Source organism: Calidris pugnax, unplaced genomic scaffold, assembly GCF_001431845.1.
Source record: "Calidris pugnax isolate Ruff unplaced genomic scaffold, ASM143184v1 scaffold127, whole genome shotgun sequence".
NCBI classification, from domain to species: Eukaryota; Metazoa; Chordata; class Aves; order Charadriiformes; family Scolopacidae; genus Calidris; species Calidris pugnax.
The window spans coordinates 732,540-751,141 of NW_015090883.1; the positions used below are offsets into that span (position 1 = coordinate 732,540).

The 18,602-nt window shown below is 39.9% G+C and overlaps 1 protein-coding gene across 1 annotated transcript in view; it reads left to right on the plus strand.

Moving 5' to 3' along the window:
- Positions 1-15,428, plus strand: part of PELI2 (pellino E3 ubiquitin protein ligase family member 2) — a 46,883-nt gene extending 31,455 nt beyond the window's left edge. Inside the window, exons 3-6 of the mRNA XM_014947007.1 lie at positions 3,188-3,289; positions 8,772-8,969; positions 9,932-10,120; positions 13,041-15,428. Of these exons, the coding sequence (XP_014802493.1) occupies positions 3,188-3,289; positions 8,772-8,969; positions 9,932-10,120; positions 13,041-13,607 (1,056 nt within the window). The 3' untranslated portion in view covers positions 13,608-15,428. The remainder of the gene's footprint in view (positions 1-3,187; positions 3,290-8,771; positions 8,970-9,931; positions 10,121-13,040) is intronic.
- The last annotated feature ends 3,174 nt before the right edge of the window (positions 15,429-18,602 follow it).

Sequence of the window (18,602 nt, forward strand, 5' to 3'; positions counted from 1 at the left end):
TTGTGTGTTGTTTTTTTACTGTGCTCACTTGCTGATTTTCATTAAACTTTCAAGAACCTAAAAGCTGTAAGAAAACAGTCTCAAACTAAGGTGATGTTGGACCACACACTCAAAAGTTTGATTGACCGGGTACTAGCTTTGAAAATACATAATATTACATTATTACATTATTATGTATACATAATACGTAATAATATTGCTCTGGTGGATCTTGGGAGCCTTGGGGTGGATTTTGGGGGGGAAATCCTAGTGAGAGGAAAAAAAAAGTCTAGAATTTTGAATGCTAAAAGCAGTAAGAAGGCAGCCTCACTACTTTAGTTGCTACAAACCAGTCTTAAGGGGTTGGGGCAATCAATCTCCATACATTTTTGGGACTTCTAGTGGTGTGATTCTGTAGCTCCTTTAGCTGTCAGAATCTTCCCTGATTTTGCCTGTCGCCACATTCCACTTAGAATACTGTTTTATTAATATATTTGCCTTAAACTTGTCATGGTCATTGTGTGTCGTTCATAGTTCTGTTTTGTGTAGTTCCTGTTGTTACCCTTTTTTTTTTTTAACTTGGAAGTGGCCAATTGCTTTGAGACCAGCAATTAAAATGCCTGTAAAATGTCTTTGAATTGGAGCAAGTGTTGGTGCTGAGCAGACTGTGAAAACACACAAGTTGAAACATTTCTTATAAGGTTCTTAGCTTTTTGAAAAATGATTACACAATTCAGGAAATTAAATGAGGCATTTCACACTGAAAATAACAGGGTTTAAATAGTGGCAAACAAAGAGAAGGGGAAATAAGATGAGGAAGAAGAGTCGGGAGGGGAAAGGAACACACACAAAGAAAAAGATTATGTCCTGTCTTAATATTTCAGAGGAGATGCTGACCCTGGGAATTATTAACATATCTAAGCCCTAAGTTCTATCAGTGCAAGAAATGACCTTACTAAGTAATTCTGGAAAGAATTCTGAGGAGTTCTGTCCTCCATTGTATCCTCAGCTGCAACACAGTTTTGTGGGAATGAATGAAAATTTTCTGTGTGAAAGCTATTACTTTCTGATGTTTGAAACATCTGATAATGTGAATATAAATTGATTGTTGCCGTATTATGCTTAAAATGCAAGGTGTAAGGGTCTCTTGTTCATCACTTAATATTTTATTAATAATGTAGCATCACCTGAGACCTGCTCAGGGCTTGAGAGCTGCTTGTTAGTTGTCAAATGTGTAGAGGAAAAGCTCTTGATGCACGGTTTGGCCCTAGAGCTCCGTGTCCTCACAGGTCACAAAGTGTTAGTGACTTTGTTTGAATTGCATCTCGAGATGCTGTTTCTTCTTGCAGCACACTGTGTGCCAGCATAATGGTTATTACAAAGTGCTATACATTTTAACTGGGAAACTTAGAATCTACATACTGCTGATTTGCAAATATGTTTACCTCACTTTTCAGCTGTTTAGAACAAAATCTGGGAAACTAGACTTTATGGCTTAAAGTTTTGTTAAAAGCTTTATTGCAGAAAAAAAGAGACTGGGGAAGGTCATCTTGCTGGATCCTTTGCCTCCAGGTATTATCACCTAAGCCTGAATCTTTAGCAGGTATTGGCATTGCTAAGAGCTTTCAGCAAGAGGCCTGTTGTAAAAGTAGTCTCTAATCTGTTGCTGTAAATGCATGAGGCTTACAAAAAAGAACTATTCCATTATGTTTTTTTCAATAATTCTGTGTCAAATACTTCTGCTAACCCTTAGTAGGCTTTTAGTATATACGTTGGTGGCTTTAGTACCTCCGATATTCAGTAAGACTTTTAATGATTTATTTAATAATTGATCTGTAGCTTTGGCATCACTTAGAGCTTTGCGAGAGATGACAGACAGATGAGTAGAGTATATTTAGTTGCTTAATCACCCTTATCTGTGAATTTTGTAGGTGAAGAGCAGCATGAAGGAATGGAGCTAGTGAGGGACCCTCTTCTAGAAAATTACCCCCCTTAGTAGAAAACTGGAAAAAGCTTTAATTAACCTATTAATTCAATACTTAAGTGTCTGCAAAGTGTTTTCTGAGCAGTAACAGTTATTACCTTTCATAATTGTGCGCAGTTCTATGGACCTTATATTTACATCTATTTCCCTGTTAGCCAATAGATTTAGTTTCTCAGCCTGTTTCCCCCTGTCCTGAAGCTTTTATTAGTGCATTTACACTGTACAGCTAAGTGCAATTACACTTTGACACCACTTAATCATCTGAAGTGGGTGTTAGCCTTTTAAGCTTGAGAAACGATCCTCAGTGCCACAAAGATTCTGAGCGCTGAGTCTCAGAGGTTCTGGAAGGGTTGCTGTACCCCTTCTTGAAGCTCTCTGCTGCAGCAACTATCCTCTGGGTTTATTTATCCAGGAAAAATGGTTCTCACTGTTTGTTTCTGAGTTTGGGCTGCTCCCACGTTGGGGTGATGTCTCCGTTTCGTTCCCTGAAGCAGTTTCTGGGTTAGTAGAAAGACAACTGGGCTTTTTGAAAAAGACAACTTAGAGATGGAAACCTGGGAAGTCCTAAAAGTAAAGAATTCAGTCCTAGTCAGATACAGCAGAATAACAGGAGTTGTCCTCATCTAGTCTTGTTTTAAATACTGTTTAGCCTTTGATGCTGTATCCATATCTACAGAGATCAGTTTCCTTTGGCAAGTAGTAAGAAGTACCCTTTAATGATGTTTAATGAGGTTGAAAGTGCTTGCGCTTTGTCACAATTTTTTTATAAATTGCTAGGCTCTTTCTGATATAACTAGAAATCCACTCAACTGTAATGATATCCCTGGAATCCTGGTGCTTTTAACTGGAAATCAATTGTATTGCTCACTTGCTTTAGAAACAAAACAACCCTACACCCCAAGTCTCTGCTGGGGTACAAGTTCCTATGAGGGATGAGAATTCAATATAATTTCAAAGAAAAAAAACATGAGTTTGGAGTCGAAACTGTGAAAATGATAGGTATTAGGTACTTCTGAACGAGAAGCAAACAAGTGCAGCTTGGGGTTTTCTATTAAAAACAAATGAAAAAAAATCCTACTGTATGTGTTTACCCAACCTTGTAATAAAAAGTCATGATACACTGCTTCTCCTGATCATAGCAAAGGTGTTTATATAGCGAAATGAATTTGATTATAATATTTATGTGGAAGCTGTGTGTAATAGACATATTTTTTTATTCAACAGGCGATCAGCTGTAAAGGTCAGCACAGTATCTCCTACACATTATCCAGAAACCAGACTGTTGTAGTGGAGTATACTCATGATAAAGATACAGACATGTTTCAGGTAAGACTCTATGCCATATATACATTGTTTTTGAAAAGCAACATATGGAACCATGGATCTGTGTCTGGACAGGCTGGATTGTTGTGTATTCTTTTTGGGTCCATGAATTAACACAAAAATTGACCCACCCCACCCTGCAGTTAATGAAGTAGCTGGAATAAAATGGAAGTGGATAGGAGTTAGGACATGGAATAGGGAAGGAGGAAGGTAAAAGCAAAGGTGGGGAGGGAAATATGGGAGCTGTGCACTAAAGGAGACAGACTGATAATGGAATCATAAAGAAAACCATTCCTGAAGTGTGTGCAAATACATCAAATGGTATAGGGGACTGCACTGAGTTTCTTTAAGTTACCTTCTATCCAGCGTATTTTCACTCTCTCATATGTGCATTTGCATTTTTCTGCATTATCTAACAGTCTGGTAACCTATGTTACTTTCTTGTGCAATGCTTATTTTTATATATAATAGAGCAGAAATTCTGTAGAAGCTTAAACCTCAAGCTCAGAGGAAAACAAATACGCACAACCTCTTCCAATCTAGACTAATTGGGTCTGTCTTGTCAGTGACCTCTGTAATTAGAGCATCTTATCATGAATTGTTATCCCTCCTCATTCAGTCGTTCATATTTAGAAGGGTCAGCAGTTGAGTGTTGTTGACAGAAGAGGAAATGGCTCTGTCAAGATGAAAGTGTTTTTGCTTTATATGGCTTCTGTGTTTTTGCTCTCCATAAAAAAATTTTCCTAGTGTGACTTTGGAACAATTAGCTCCAAATAGGGATTGATCAAAAGATGTTGTTCATGTGGTGCTGCATGAATAGGTTTTTAGAAAAGGATCACGCAGCCAGAGTGAACTGAAATAGGTTTTTCAATGTTAGAATCATAGAATGGTTTGGGTTGGAAGGGACATGGGCAGGGACACCTCCCACCAGACCAGGTTGCCCAAAGCCCCCTCCAACCTGGCTGGGGGGGTGAGGAGGAAAGTGATGAAGAGCCCCAGGTGAGGAGATAGAGCATGGACAAAGCAGTGATCCACAGACTGCAGTTCGAAGGCAGTAGGTTAAGGCAGCTAATTAAGGATGCTTTGGATCTAAACCGGAGTTTTGGCTGAATGAAGAATGAGCTGATTAAGCATAGTGCAGCCCAGCTAACGACGTGCCTTCCCCTGCTCCCCTTTGATGCTCAGCAGAGGAAGAATTTGCACTGGGCTGTGCACTGAGACAGCCTACGCTGCGCTGCCTGACCCAGGGACCTGCTGTGCTTCCCTGGCTGGTGCTGGAGTGCACATCTCCTGCTGCCACTTAATTAACTGCCCATCTTAATAAAACTTTTTTGGAGCTGAATCTCGTGTTGGTAGAGTGTCTCAGTCCTTCTGGTGTCCCCTCAAATGTCTGAAGTGTCAGGGTTAAGGCTTGCGTATTGCTAAAATTCCTCTTTTCGGTGCAGTTGGTTTCTTCTGCCTTGAGATGTGCAGACTGTCACGCTGTGACTTGCTCTCAACTTCACCTCAAGCATTGTCTCCTGGTTCATGTTTCCGCTCTCTGTAGCTGTCTTCTGAGAATGGCACTGCAAGCATTGGCCTAGAGGGGCTGACAGCTGTGAGAATGAGAAAGGGAATGGTCTGTTTGTATTTTGCTTCTAAAGCAATGCCGTGTAGCTGCCGAAGAGACTTCCATTATTTAGATAAGCCATTAAATTTTAATTATTCTCAGTAATCTTATTGCAGGCAGTCAGAGAAAAGTTACTTGAGGGGCTGTTTTGTGTTGCTCTGTGGTACATGATAAAAAATTCCATGTTGGCTTTGTAGATCCGTGGAGTAAAACCTTACTGCTGATCAAGCATCACTTGGATAGACAGTCCTTGGAGTTTGCTGTTTTATTCTCAATTGTGTTTTCCTGGCTTTTGGTGAAAATGTGGAAGCTGAAAAGGGAAGGATAACACCCAGACCACAGGATTATTTTATGGCTTGTGGTCCCTTCTTGGCTGCTGATAACATGTATTATCTTGGGCAAATCACTTTATTTATTTTTTTAATCTCAATCTTCCCCGATGTAAAATGGGAGAGTAGCACTCACTGCACAGCTTCCCTAAGGCAGCCCTAGTAAGGAGTGTGATAAGCTTAGGATGATGTTTGTTAGTACCACCTTAGTCACTAGGAACTGAAATAAAGAAAGGGGAGGGCAGAGTTCTTGCTTTGTTTTCTTGGCCAGGGTGACATTTCTAACCTGTGAGGTCTGAATCCATTGGGGTAGCGCTGGTTTCCTGTGAAAGTGAGGGAGATCCACAGGTGACAAAAAGCTGTCACCTTTTTCCTCCTTCCACCCTTCCATGGGTGCTTTTGTCTTCCCGGCTTAACTTGTATCCTGCTCAGTCACATGGCAAACATCTCCTGCTAGGATCATCTTTAAAAAAAAAAAAAAAAAAAAGAAGAAAAAAAATTACTTCACAGCCTGCTTTGGAAGGTTGTCCTGGGCATCTCATGATTCTCTTATGTCCTGTACTTGGTTTAGGGAATAGTCTTTTTTTCTTTATTCCCACTGTACTTAGGGAACTATTGTTCTATTGTCTTGTATGTGGTTTTTACATGTAATTCTATAGTGAAATTTGTGTACAAAAGCTACTGTGTGCCTTTGTCTTAGTGACATCCAGATCGGGTTTCTTTATGTAATAACAAAGAGAATGTACTAACGTGTTCCACTGGGCATCTCCCAAAGTCAACATGCTGCTTAAAATGAAGATTTTCTTCAGAGTTTATTAACTGTTCTGTTGATGATATATCAGTTGGAGTAGAACCTGGTCCTTCAGTGTTTGATTAGATGAGAAGGGGTTGATTATACCTGTTTGTACCACTACGAGGAGCCAAAATGTGAAGGCAGCACCCTAAATAACTACCAAGTTTATACAAGAAGCAGGTACATTCAGTGTGGAAAAATTGATTATTTTTTCTGAAGAACCAGCCCTTCAGAAGACGCATGGTCCAATTCTCCCTGTCATCAGAGTGAAATTCTGTTGAAGTCTAAGAATCTGCAGCTGTTAAATTACCTGCTGGCAGGTTGTCTGGTTTTTGCCTTGTCTCAGGAGTGAGCGTTTTTAATAGCACTTCTTTGATTGACGGTAGACACTGGCAAATTGATTGACTGCCTGGCTTTTACACTGCTTTTAACAATAACCTGTAGTATAGACAACAGAAGCTGTCTTGTGCATCAGTTGGAAGATTTATGGTTTGTTATTGGGAGGTAGCTTAGTGAAATAATATAGAATATGACACAATTAACAAGAAGAGTCCCAAAATATAGCCCAAAATTGCTAAAAAGAAGGAAGTCTTCTGTGCTATAGAGGAAAATGGAAGAAAAATGAGTAATAAAGTCTATAAAGGGTAGCTTTGAACAGTGGAACTAGGTCTGTAGTGACTGTAGTCTGGCTGCAACATCAGAGGAGTTAAAATTTTTGGTGGGTAAATGTTGATAGCATAAAGTTCCTCACTTGTTCCTGAGTAGTTTTCTTTTCTGGTGATCACAAACCCAGAATTTTTAATTTATATGGGCCATGACGAGTCTGCCGTGTTTTAAAGGCTATTTCTTAAAATAATTTCTAGTATTGAAACGTAGCACAATAGGGGAAAAAAAGCCAACATCGAAAGAAAACCAAACACTTAAAATATTTGATGTTGTGTAGACATACTTGTGACACAAATGAGGCATGTTAATATATTATTTTGTTGCTTAAAATATTGCATGTAATTTCAGAGGTTCTAAAAAACACAAAAACTTTGTAGGTAGATTTCAATACTTATAGCCAAACATATTTAGATTTCATGTTGGCTGATTGGGAGGAAGACTGGGAGCAAACACTTGCATGTTTTGTCATCCTTTAAGGGCAAATAAGGCAAGTTTTTCCCTAATTGTATCTAAGAGCTTTGAGAGTGATCTATTTGAGAGACTCAACAGGCAGAAATTTATTATGAAGAAATTTATTACACGTTCATTATCGGTTATCCCTTAAACTGCATACAGATAGAGAAAGTCAGTGCTGACTGCTAGCAGGGCTTTTGTTGGGTGGGAAATAGAAGCTTGTTAGAAATAATACTGTAAAAGGAAGAAGAATATAGTTTTGTAGTTTTAACTTCAACTTGTCAAGTTATATAAATCAGAAATGTCCCATACTAAATAGTTTCCGAACTCTGTCTCTTGGGTATTCTAGTAGTCACTTTACTTTCTGTGAAAAATTGATGTGTATACTTTTGATTAGGCCTCTTTTTAGTATTTCCATGGTATTTCTTCTGTGGCAAGCTCATAGCGTTTTATACTCAAGTTGAGACTTGTGCTATGGAGAAAGTAACAGGATGTGTCACATGAGATATGAATTTCAGCATTTGTTTAACAAAGTAGAACTGAAAGCAGAAGAAAGAAGTATATGAAAGATCCCTGTATTGTTGCTATCACTTCAGTTGTGACAAAGGTTAAGTGTTAATAACACTGCTTTGCTTGACTCTTGACTAATGTTTCTTTACTGTTCAGGCAGGCACAGCAGATTTAGTTTGCAGAGATGTTTATTAATGATGGAACCCTACGTGTGTTCCCACAGTTGGCTTTGAAAAGCAAGAAGCAAAGCAGAATGTAACTTCTAGGGGGACAAGGAAATCTCATTTAGGGAGGAGGTTATTTTGTATAAATGTAGATTCCTGATATTGAAGGTAGTTTCATGTGAAGAATATTCTTAATTTTCTTCTCTTTGATCACAAGGTGTCTGTAAATTTAATATTCTGTTCCATTCCTTGTTCCTCAGCTCCACTTTCCCAGTTATGCTTGACACTAATTTACCTGTAGAAGTACTGATAAAGTCTCACTGTATGTTTAATTGGCAGTCAGATCCCTCTATCCATTTTGTAATGAAGTTTTTTGTTCCAGATGCCTAGATGTTTTCAGTTTTAGAATTAAAATGTATAGATGTCAAGATAGAAAAAATATTCCTATCTACTGATCAGCTGTGTTTTATTTCTGCCAAAGGAGGTTTTTTAATTTCTTTAGTCATGCACTGTGAATAGGAATAAGTTTAATCATATTTTGGGTTTTACCTGAAAACTCTTCTATTCTGGAACCTCAAATTCTGAAAACAAGAAGTTGAATAGCTTTTTGTTACGATGTATCAAAATAGCCAAGTTCTGGGTCTAAAAAAAGTCCTTTATTTTCGTGCCAAATTAACTTGGAACTAGAATTGTGAATAAAACTTGTCATTTCAAGCTAATGTTTTCTTAATTGACAGAATATAGTAGTAAGTAATGTACTGTGGTTGGATTCTGAAATAACAAGGTCATAATATTCTACCAAAACATATATATTCTACCAATTCATACAATATTCTAGCAAACAATTGCAGACGTTTTGGGCAAGCATGTACATCAGCAAAATCATGTCCTTAATGCTTGTTATTTCTGTGGCTCTTTCTAATTATATTATTGTTGTGTGTTTGGTTTTCTTTTTTTTCAGGTTGGGAGGTCAACAGAAAGCCCCATAGACTTTGTAGTAACAGATACCATTTCTGGAAGTCAAAATAATGACGAAACCCAGATTACGCAAAGCACCATATCCCGTTTTGCCTGCAGGATTGTTTGTGACAGGAGCCCACCCTACACAGCAAGGATTTTTGCAGCTGGATTTGATTCTTCTAAAAATATATTTCTTGGTGTAAGTCCTGCTAATAATTGTTATGTATGAGCAAACTCTGGTTTTATTTTCTGTTACTTTCAAGTCCCCAAATTCCCTTTTACTAGTTGATAACTTATACCATCATTAGACTTTTATTGCCGCAGTGTACCAGCTGCAGTGCTAAGTAGAAACTGCAGTTTTATGTGCCTGATTTATTACCATCATGGACTTGTGGTCATAATTGTCTTTAACAATGCAGTTCTACTTTAGTAACTGTTAGTGGATTCTCTTTAGGTTGGTTTAATAAATATTTGATACTCATTGCAAATAAGCTGCTGTTGTAGTTCAGAGCACTGAAGATCAAGGAGCACATCAGCTTCCTTATGGAAAAGGATTGCCCATTGCAATGGTGTTCCATTGTGGTGGTTAGGAGTATCCATGCTGCTGACCTGATGGCTTCAAGCTGGAGGGGAACAGATTTAGAGATTTGGAGATTAGGAGAGGGTTCTTCACTGTGAGGGTGGTGGAGCACTGGAACAGGTTGCCCAGGGAGGTGGTTGAGGCCCCATCTCTGGAGATATTCAAGGAGAGGCTCGACGAGGCCCTGGGCAACCTGGTCTAGTTGGGGGTGTCCCTGCTGACTGCGGGGAGGTCGGACTAGATGACCTTTGGAGGTCCCTTCCGGCCTGGGCAATTCTATGATTCTATGTTCTCTGAGACCTTAGCTGTTACCTGACCTATAGTCACAAGCACTCAACTGTGTTAAAAAAGAATAATATTTAAAATAGAATAGTAGTTAAAGCTGCATAAGCAAAATATGTTACCACTCTGGCAGAAGATATTCTTAAAATTTTGGAGGTTTTTTTTGTAAATCTGTGTCTAAGCACTGCTAGCTGGTGGGGAAATGTGTTTTAGACAGTGCTAATAAAACTTTGAGTAAAATTTGAGTCTATAAACTTTTAGACAAACCCTGTTTTTCCTGGGATGGTTGTCACACACAGGAAAAAGCAGCAAAATGGAAAAATCCCGATGGCCACATGGATGGATTGACAACTAACGGGGTGCTGGTCATGCATCCCAAAGGAGGCTTCACGGAGGAGTCCAAACCTGGAGTTTGGCGGGAGATCTCGGTCTGTGGTGATGTGTACACTCTCCGGGAGACCAGATCTGCTCAACAAAGGGGGAAATTGGTAAGTTGAAAGTAACTACTAGTTAAAACAAGGGATCCTAGTTTTCCTGGCATCGAAGGGAAGCGGTCATAGGGTGACTGCAGAGTAGTAACGTTGTCCCTACATAGTGGGCACTGAAATTATCCAAGTAGCTGTGTGTTATGGTAGATCTGCACTCTAGTCTGTTTCTGCTTACACAGGAGAACACTAAGTTTTCTGCTAATGTCACATTTCCAACTGAAACAGCATAGAGTGTTTATTTGGCTTTAACTTTGCTCTTGAATCTCCATCTCTGAAATGTTCTCCTGGGACATGGGGACATCTGGAAGTTAGTGTACAGGGAGCCATCTTTCGCAGGGCAATCTTAAGAGTCTACTCACATGCAAAACAAGTTTGGATAATGCAGTTTCTGTTTGATTTACCTACCACTAGAAAGAGGAGAGAAGCCCTGCAAAGTATATTCCTGTTTTATCCTGTGGAGCAGGATGGGCAAAAGCGAAAGGTTTCAGACCTGTGGCATACGTAACCCAGAGAGACATTCCCATGAAAGAATATGTCCACTTCTCAATAAAAGGTCGAACAGAATTCTCATCGTGTTCTTGTTCTTTACTCTTCCTAAGATCTGTGGGGCCTAGGAAGCAGATTGCTGTCATTGCTCATCTTTCTTTTTTATCCCCTGTCATCAAAGGGAGGGAAGTCAAACACCACCATATAGAAGTAGCCCAGCAAAATACACAACCATATTTTCAGTCAGGTAGATGAGCTTCCCCAGAAGTCCTTCTCATCTCTGGCAGGTTAGAACAGTCTCCTGCCTGCAGACCTGGAAAAACCTTTGTGGGTTATCGGTTCTATTCATCGTTAGGATTCAGGAGGTGAGAGGATGTTCAAGGGGCATCTTCACAGGAGCTGAAGGTGCCCTTTCTCTTCTGTAACTTTATTGTCCATCTGCTGGAGTTTAAAGACTGAGAAACTCTCCCTGCCATGCACACTATCTGCCTCTTCTTCATGCCAAAGTTGCTTTTGTGCTGCTGCCTTGAGTTTCCTGCAGCTTGATGAGGCGTTATAGGTATCCCACAGACTGGCACTGAACTGAGTTTCCAACTTTGCCATTAGCTTTGCAGAAAACTGACTGTTTAAAGGAGTTAGGAAAATGCAGTTTGAATATTTTGTTCTGCTTTCAGTAGGCAGCCCGCAGTACGTAAATTGCTTTGTCACTTTACTGGTGGCAGCAAACATCGCCCCGGGGAATGGGACAGATGATGTTGCAATTGCGCCCTTTGTACGCGGTTAGCAAGACACCTTCTTGGTGCTGCTGAAGAAAGGCAATGCTAAAACAAATAAATTCCCTTCTCTGCATCCAAAATGACTTGGGTTCTCATTTAAATAAAATTACATGGCACACTGGTATTGATGTGATCAGTATTCGTTGACTGGGTTCATAAAACCAAATGCACACTGTATAATGAATTGAACACGTTGCGTATGAGAGAGCTTTTGCCTTGCTGTTTGTGAAGGAATTATCTGAAAAGTGCATCAAATCAAGGCTTCTCTCGTCTCTACTGGAACTGCTGAATTTTTCTGCTGGAAGTACTTTACACTGGTGACCTTTTATCTGTATTGTGCCATCTGGGTGTTTTGTGCAAGGATGATCCACAGTTAATGTGTGAATTTAAACTGGATTAAAATGTAAATGCCAAATTGGTTGCCATTCATAGTATTCTTAGGCAGACATGAGGATTTCATGTGACCTACTTAATGTACAGGTTATTTGGTTTTGCCTTAGTGGTATTTTCTATGCACTTTCTATGTATAAAGCAAGTTAGCAGGTCTGTTTTCCTCTTTAATTTCATACAGAACCTTTTTAATACATATTTGTCACTACTGATCTGGTACCAATAGCACAAGCTGTTTATATGGTTGTGACATTAAAATAAAGAATACTTCAGCAAAGTACTACGTGTGTTTAGCATAATGCCTTGAAAATGCTTTAAGTACTTGCTTTTAGTCAGATGAGAGAAGCCTTTGGGCCATGCAGGTTGGGGCTGTATTTGCATGGAATGCCTCATTAAATAAAGAGCCTGACTAGTCCGGGTGGTTAATTGTTCAGAAGTTGAGCCTGTGTGACTTCAGTTGCAGAACTTGTCACTTGAGGAATTTGACTGGTAATTCACTCTGCTGTAATGATAAACTATGAAAGTACCTGTGCGTGTGTTGCATTTGTTATTTATCCCTAATATATCCGTGGACGAGTTTTTGCTGTTGGTGAGATACGCTGTGGGGGTTCATGCTTCTGCAAAAGGCTTTACACTTGCCACAAGCCAAAAAACAAAATGGTATCTGAGTAGCAGGCCAGCTGGTCTGTCCTGGGGAGCAGTTTTCAGTCCAAAAAAGCTCTTTTGCTGTGTGAGCAGCCTCTGCCCATCTACATGGGCAAAGGATTCCAGAAGAGCAATCTGCTAATACAGCCCTTCAGGAGTGGCAAGTTTCCTCTTCAGACTTGATAGAAAATTTCAGCAAATATTACCTTAAATATGACAGACATGCAGAGAATCAGCATTTGAGAGAAAAAACCAGGGTGCTCAGAGGTACAGGGTATTTGTGAAGAAGTTAGTGATTACAAATGGTAATACCTTTCCCAAAGAATTACAGGAAGGAAATCTGTGTATAATAATTAGTATTGCCATAGTGCGTAACAGTTGCAAATTTAGGACCTGCTGTACAAGCACAGAACAAGAGACCAACGCTCATTATAACCTTAAATATAGGATAAGAGGCAAGACATGGATTCAGAGAAATAGGTGACCACAAGGAAATGCTATGACAAAATGAAATGCTAGGGAGGGTAATGATTTGGTGAGAAAGATGGCACATTTACAGAACTAACTCAGTAGTCTGTAAAAGCTCTCGGGCTTAACTGCTTATCCTTGTCTTCTACCACTAGGTGGAAAATGAGACCAACGTCCTACAAGATGGCTCTCTCATTGACCTGTGTGGGGCCACCCTTCTGTGGAGAACGGCTGATGGACTGTTTCACACTCCGACTCAGAAACACATCGAAGCTCTGCGACAGGAGATAAACGCTGCCAGACCACAGTGTCCTGTTGGGTTAAACACTTTAGCATTTCCCAGCATCAACCGTAAAGATGTGGTGGAAGAGAAGCAGCCTTGGGCGTACCTCAGCTGCGGTCACGTTCATGGCTATCACAACTGGGGACATCGCAGTGACACAGAAGCCAACGAGCGGGAGTGTCCCATGTGCAGAACCATTGGCCCTTACGTGCCTCTCTGGCTTGGTTGCGAAGCGGGCTTTTACGTGGATGCTGGTCCTCCAACTCATGCTTTCACCCCTTGTGGACATGTGTGCTCTGAGAAATCTGCAAAATACTGGTCTCAAATCCCACTGCCTCACGGTACTCATGCATTTCATGCTGCCTGCCCTTTTTGTGCAACACAACTGTCTGGGGAGCACAACTGCATCAAGCTGATTTTTCAGGGTCCAATTGACTGATATCACTTTGCAATGACCACAATAACATTGTCTTTAACAATTTACTGTGAAGATTTTGCCACTAACTCTAGATTTTACCTTTTTTTATAATGTTATTAATAAGGTGGTAGGGTGGGGATGGGGAACTGAAGAGGAAATGGCGAGGGACTGTGGTGGAATTGGGATACATTGATACCTGGAACTTGACAGATATCAGTGGTGTTGCATGCTCAAAAGCAGCATATTCATGAAGTCTTCTTGGTCAAATTGTAGTATATTTGTAATCTTTTTATTAGTACCCTGGATCAGAAAAAGGTGTCTTAATGATTTTTTTAAGCTAAGATTTTTTAATGGAAAGGTTTTTTCTTCTAAACTTTGACAAGCCTTTAAAAACCTATTTTTCAAATCTAGAAGGAACATACAGAATGTAACTGTCTTTAATTTGCAATATAATTTAACTTGAATAGTTTCTCAAGGAGCTAATACAGAATGTGTGGACAACCATAGGTGAATGTTCACTAGAGATAATTGGATATGTAAGAGAAAAATTAGCTGCCTAAATTGTAGAGTATAAAAGCTATTAAAATATCTATTACGGTATAACACAGCTGGCCAAAAAGGCATCAAGGATTACTTGAAACTGAGGAAATCCTGTTTGCATTGATTTCCTTTCAATGTAATAGATATCCACTGTTCATTATGTATGGTATATGGCTGATTTATTTTTTTTCTTCTTTTTTTCCCCTGTTTAACCTGCATCTGGTGAAACTGCTTTACTCTTTCCATACTTAGTTCTGGTTTTTAAGCCAATGTTCTGTATATGCATAGTGTGGCCTTTTTATTTCTGCTTCAGTTAGCTTGCCCTAACTGCTCCTTGCATGCCCAGGAACCATTGGGTTAATTGAGATGTAGCAAGCCATTAAAAACTGTGTTAATGAAGGGGTAGTGCTGCAGCAAGACAGGAGGTTTAGGTACAACTTACACAGAACTCACTTACATAGCCCTGAATTCAGGAGAGCACTTAGTTTGTGTTTAAATATAAGCCCATGGATGGGACTGTTTAGATTCTCAAGTGCTTCAATGGATTGTGGTTATATGCTGTTATGTTTTGAAAGGAAAAAAGCAATTAAGTTATTTTTTTTAAGCTCCCTTACTAGCCAAAATGCTGTAAGGAGAGCATCGTTTCTAGTTCAGCTGAGTATTTTTGTTCAGTTTTCAACTTGCTGCCATCTGTCACCTTTTTTTGCAGATTGAAATGTGTTTGTATCTTTTTTTTTTTCAAATGTTTGCAAATCAAACAACATTCAAATGTAATCAAATATATGCACCAGGGTGGTACATCTGAAATGGATCACTTGAAATTCCTGACTTTTTTAAGAGAGCTGATAAATGTTTACTATGGAAATAATTAAATCAGAATTTCATATGAGATGTACCCCGCCCACTGTTAGTTTCATTTCATACAGAATGATAACTCTTTGATTTGTGGGTTTTTTTTCTTTTGCTTTCTGTACTCTTGGTATCTGAGGTATCAATCTATCCAGGTTTAAAAAAAAAAAATAGAATTTGGGAGAAAATTATAACATCTCCAGATGAAATTGATCATTCAAGCTCAGTTCTGTTTAATCAACTATAGCTTTTTGCTATACTTGTGCCCTTTGTAAAAATATATAATTTATATGATTTTAATATATTCTGTATATATACTTGAATTGGCCTGTTCATATTTTGGTTGTAAAATTGTTTTATAGTTAACCTTATAAACATTTTACATGTCCCTTGCCAATGGTGATGGGATGTACTTTGTCTGCTGCTGTTTTTAATATAATTTTGCTGTATAAATGTTCAGCATTTTAATAATTTGAAAATAGCTTTACTTTTCTTTTTACGCTTTTGCTGTTTAAAAAAAAAAAAAATTCTTTTTTCTGCAGCATTTTCTCTAAAAGATCCCAAACTGTCCAGGTTTTGTCCTACTCAGTGATTGGAAATAGGATGACTCTCGTTAACCTAAAACTATATATGCTTCTTCCTAGTGCCTTTTCAATGAGATCCTCTTGTGATTCCATATTCCGAGTCCTTACTCCCACAAGACAACCTTGTGGCTGATCTTCATCAAGAGTGGCAGCCCAACCAGGCAGGGGAGAAATGCCTTTGGCCTTGGATTCCTTGTCACGGTTTCTGTCATAAATGTGAAGGTGCCTCTTCCTTTATCGATATTCAGTACAAGTTCCTCAGGTCCCACATGCATCCTGCAGCATTATTTCTCTTTAGCATATACCTCATCTGCCAGAGGCAGGCTCACCTCCACGTCCTCCTCACTGGACTCCGTGAAATACTTTAATCTCTCACAAGAGATGCTGTGAAAACACGCTTTTGGGAAATGTTCCTTGTTGAATTAAGGCCTGTGTTAATACTTGTGCTCCGTGTACGACAGTTTTGGGGGTCTGGGGTGGCAACTGTGTTTCTGAGCCGGGCTGGTCAGGACTTGTGTGCCTCGTCGTTCTCTGAGCATGAACAGATTGGGGATGTACAGGTTGGCAGGCACCTCCATGATCGAGCTGCTTTGCTTTCTTCCTTCACCCTTGCAGTTTCACTGCTGCTTCAGGGCTTCGTGTAGAGCTGCACCCTGTGTAAAGTGAATGTTTGGCGTTGGGGGGATTCTCACTGGAAATATTAGTGCAACATCTGGTTGTGGTGTGTCTGGATTGCATGAAGGGGAAGACTGGCTAATGGTTTGTATCCAAGGGAAGCGTCCGTTGGAAAAGACTGTTCTCAGCGAGATATTTTTTTGTTTCTTTCTTTCACTGTTGGCAGTTCTGTATAACACAAGAAATACTGCAGGAAGGAAAACTCCTCTCTGGGATTGGAAAAGACTGTTCTCAGCAAGATTTTTGTTTGTTTGTTTCTTTCTTTCACTGTTGGCAATTCTGTATAACACAAGGAATACTGCAGGAAGGAAAACTCCTCTCTGGGAAATAAACTTCCACAGTTCCTTTGCATAAATCCAGGTACTTTGCCATTAACCACTATTGAAATCTGCCCCGCAGAGCTGGATTTACTGGGAAGGCAGGAGGGTTTGTAGCATTTCTTTTCCTCAAGTGCTGCTGCCACATGTGCTGCTCCGACCAAATGAGGGACCATTTGGCTGTTTAGCCCTTTTCTCCTTCCCTCCTCTCAGCAAACACACACCTTGGCTGGTCTGGAAACTCAACAGGAGAAAGGTGTTTCTGGATAAATCAGACCGGTTCTGTGTGGAGTGAGGAAACTCAAGAACCAGCCTCAAACTTTGTTTTCAAAGTTTATTTCATGATTTCAGTGTTATGCTATTTCTTGCATACCATTTCAGATGCTGGCAATGTATTCTATAAGGATTTTTTTTTTTCCACCTGTTAACTGTTGATTCTATTTGAATGCTTCAAAACCAGCTTTGACTGCATAACTTATAGCTGAAAGTATTTTTCTAGTCTGATCTTCAAAAAAAAAAACAACCCACAAACTGTCATATCCATGCATGCTTGAGCTGTAATGCTTTCCTTTTTCCTGGCAGCTTTTTGATAGAGTGCTGAAGTCTAAATAGACGACTGAGCAGTAAGTGTTGGTCTTATTTTGAGTCGTGGTCCAAGTTGTACAAGGGAGTTAGCATGATACTGCATTTTAGTCACAGATTTTTTTCCAAGTGTGGTCACTCTATGCCTCAGGGTACAGTAACAGTACTGTACTGGCAGAGTAATTAAAGAAAAATTATTTTTTTTTCCTTTCTGAGGGTGGGAGTGGGGCTCAGAAGAGACAAAAGCTGTAGTAGGGCTGGTTCCAGTAGGGACCAAACCACCTTGAAGCCAAAGGCGTGCCAGGACCTGATCAGAGATGTGATCGTAGCTGTTCCTGCTTTCACACCTGGGTCATGCCCTTAAAAGGATTCCCTTTGATTCATTAAAAGCTCTGGGATGGCATGGAAAGGCTGTGATCTTCCCAACAAAACACTATGGTGTTTTAGTGGCAATTCCTGGAATTTGAGGGTTCTGCTTCAGAGCTTGAGCGAGGAGCAGAGGTACAGGCTGTATCCTAGTGAGAAGCTGCGGTAGTCTCTGAAGGGAACTTATTTATTCTTTAACCCCACACACCACCCACAAGAAAGTGTTGGTTCTAACTGTGGTCACTCTCCTTCTAGTGCTGTTGAAGCCACTGATCACTTTTCTCGCTGTTTCTGTCACTTTTCTGGAAGGGGAAGGAAGCTTCTCTAAGACCGTCCTGTTTCTCTTCATCCAGCTCATAGTCTTGATGCTTTTCTGGGGTCGGAGGACTGTTGGCAGCGATTGGCCATCATGAGACCCAACAGAGGCATTTTTAATGTGGTAGGACAACTGACCTGGTTTGCTTCCTCCTCTTTCTTAAGTGCTTTAAATACGCTTTTGAAACCAGCTGTGCTTGTCTGCTCTATGTTAAGAGGAAGGCTCCATCACGGGTGGTTGAGTCTTGTTTTCCCTGAGACTTGTCAACATGCTGCGTTGGATGCCCAGTGGAATCACCTTGTTGATGGGAACAAGGAGGAACACACATCTTTTAGGTGCTTGAGCTGAGTAGGTGTGGACAACCCAGCTATTCTGCACTGTTCTGGGCAAGGATTCCTCCTCCTCCTCCTCCTCCTCTGTTCAGTTTTCAGCCTCTTGCAAGTTCTTGGCTCGTCTCACTTTCTATTTATCCATGTAGTTGCAGGTAAACAAATAAATACAGCTTGGAAAGAAAAACAAGGAAGAGAATTAAAAAGATACCTTTGGGCTTGCTTATCTCTTCAAGGAAAATAGAAATTGGAGTTGCAAATGTCTGTTACAGATTGTTCTCATTATTCTGATTTATTTTTTTTTTTATAAGCACTCTTCACAAGTCTCCACGCTTGGTGGTGTGAATTAAAAGGAAAAACTTAGAAGGTAAGGCTGTTTTTTTGGGGGGGTGGGGGGTGGCGGGGGGGGAGTCTCTAGGATGAAGTCAGTTGCAAATGTCTGTTACAGATTGTTCTCA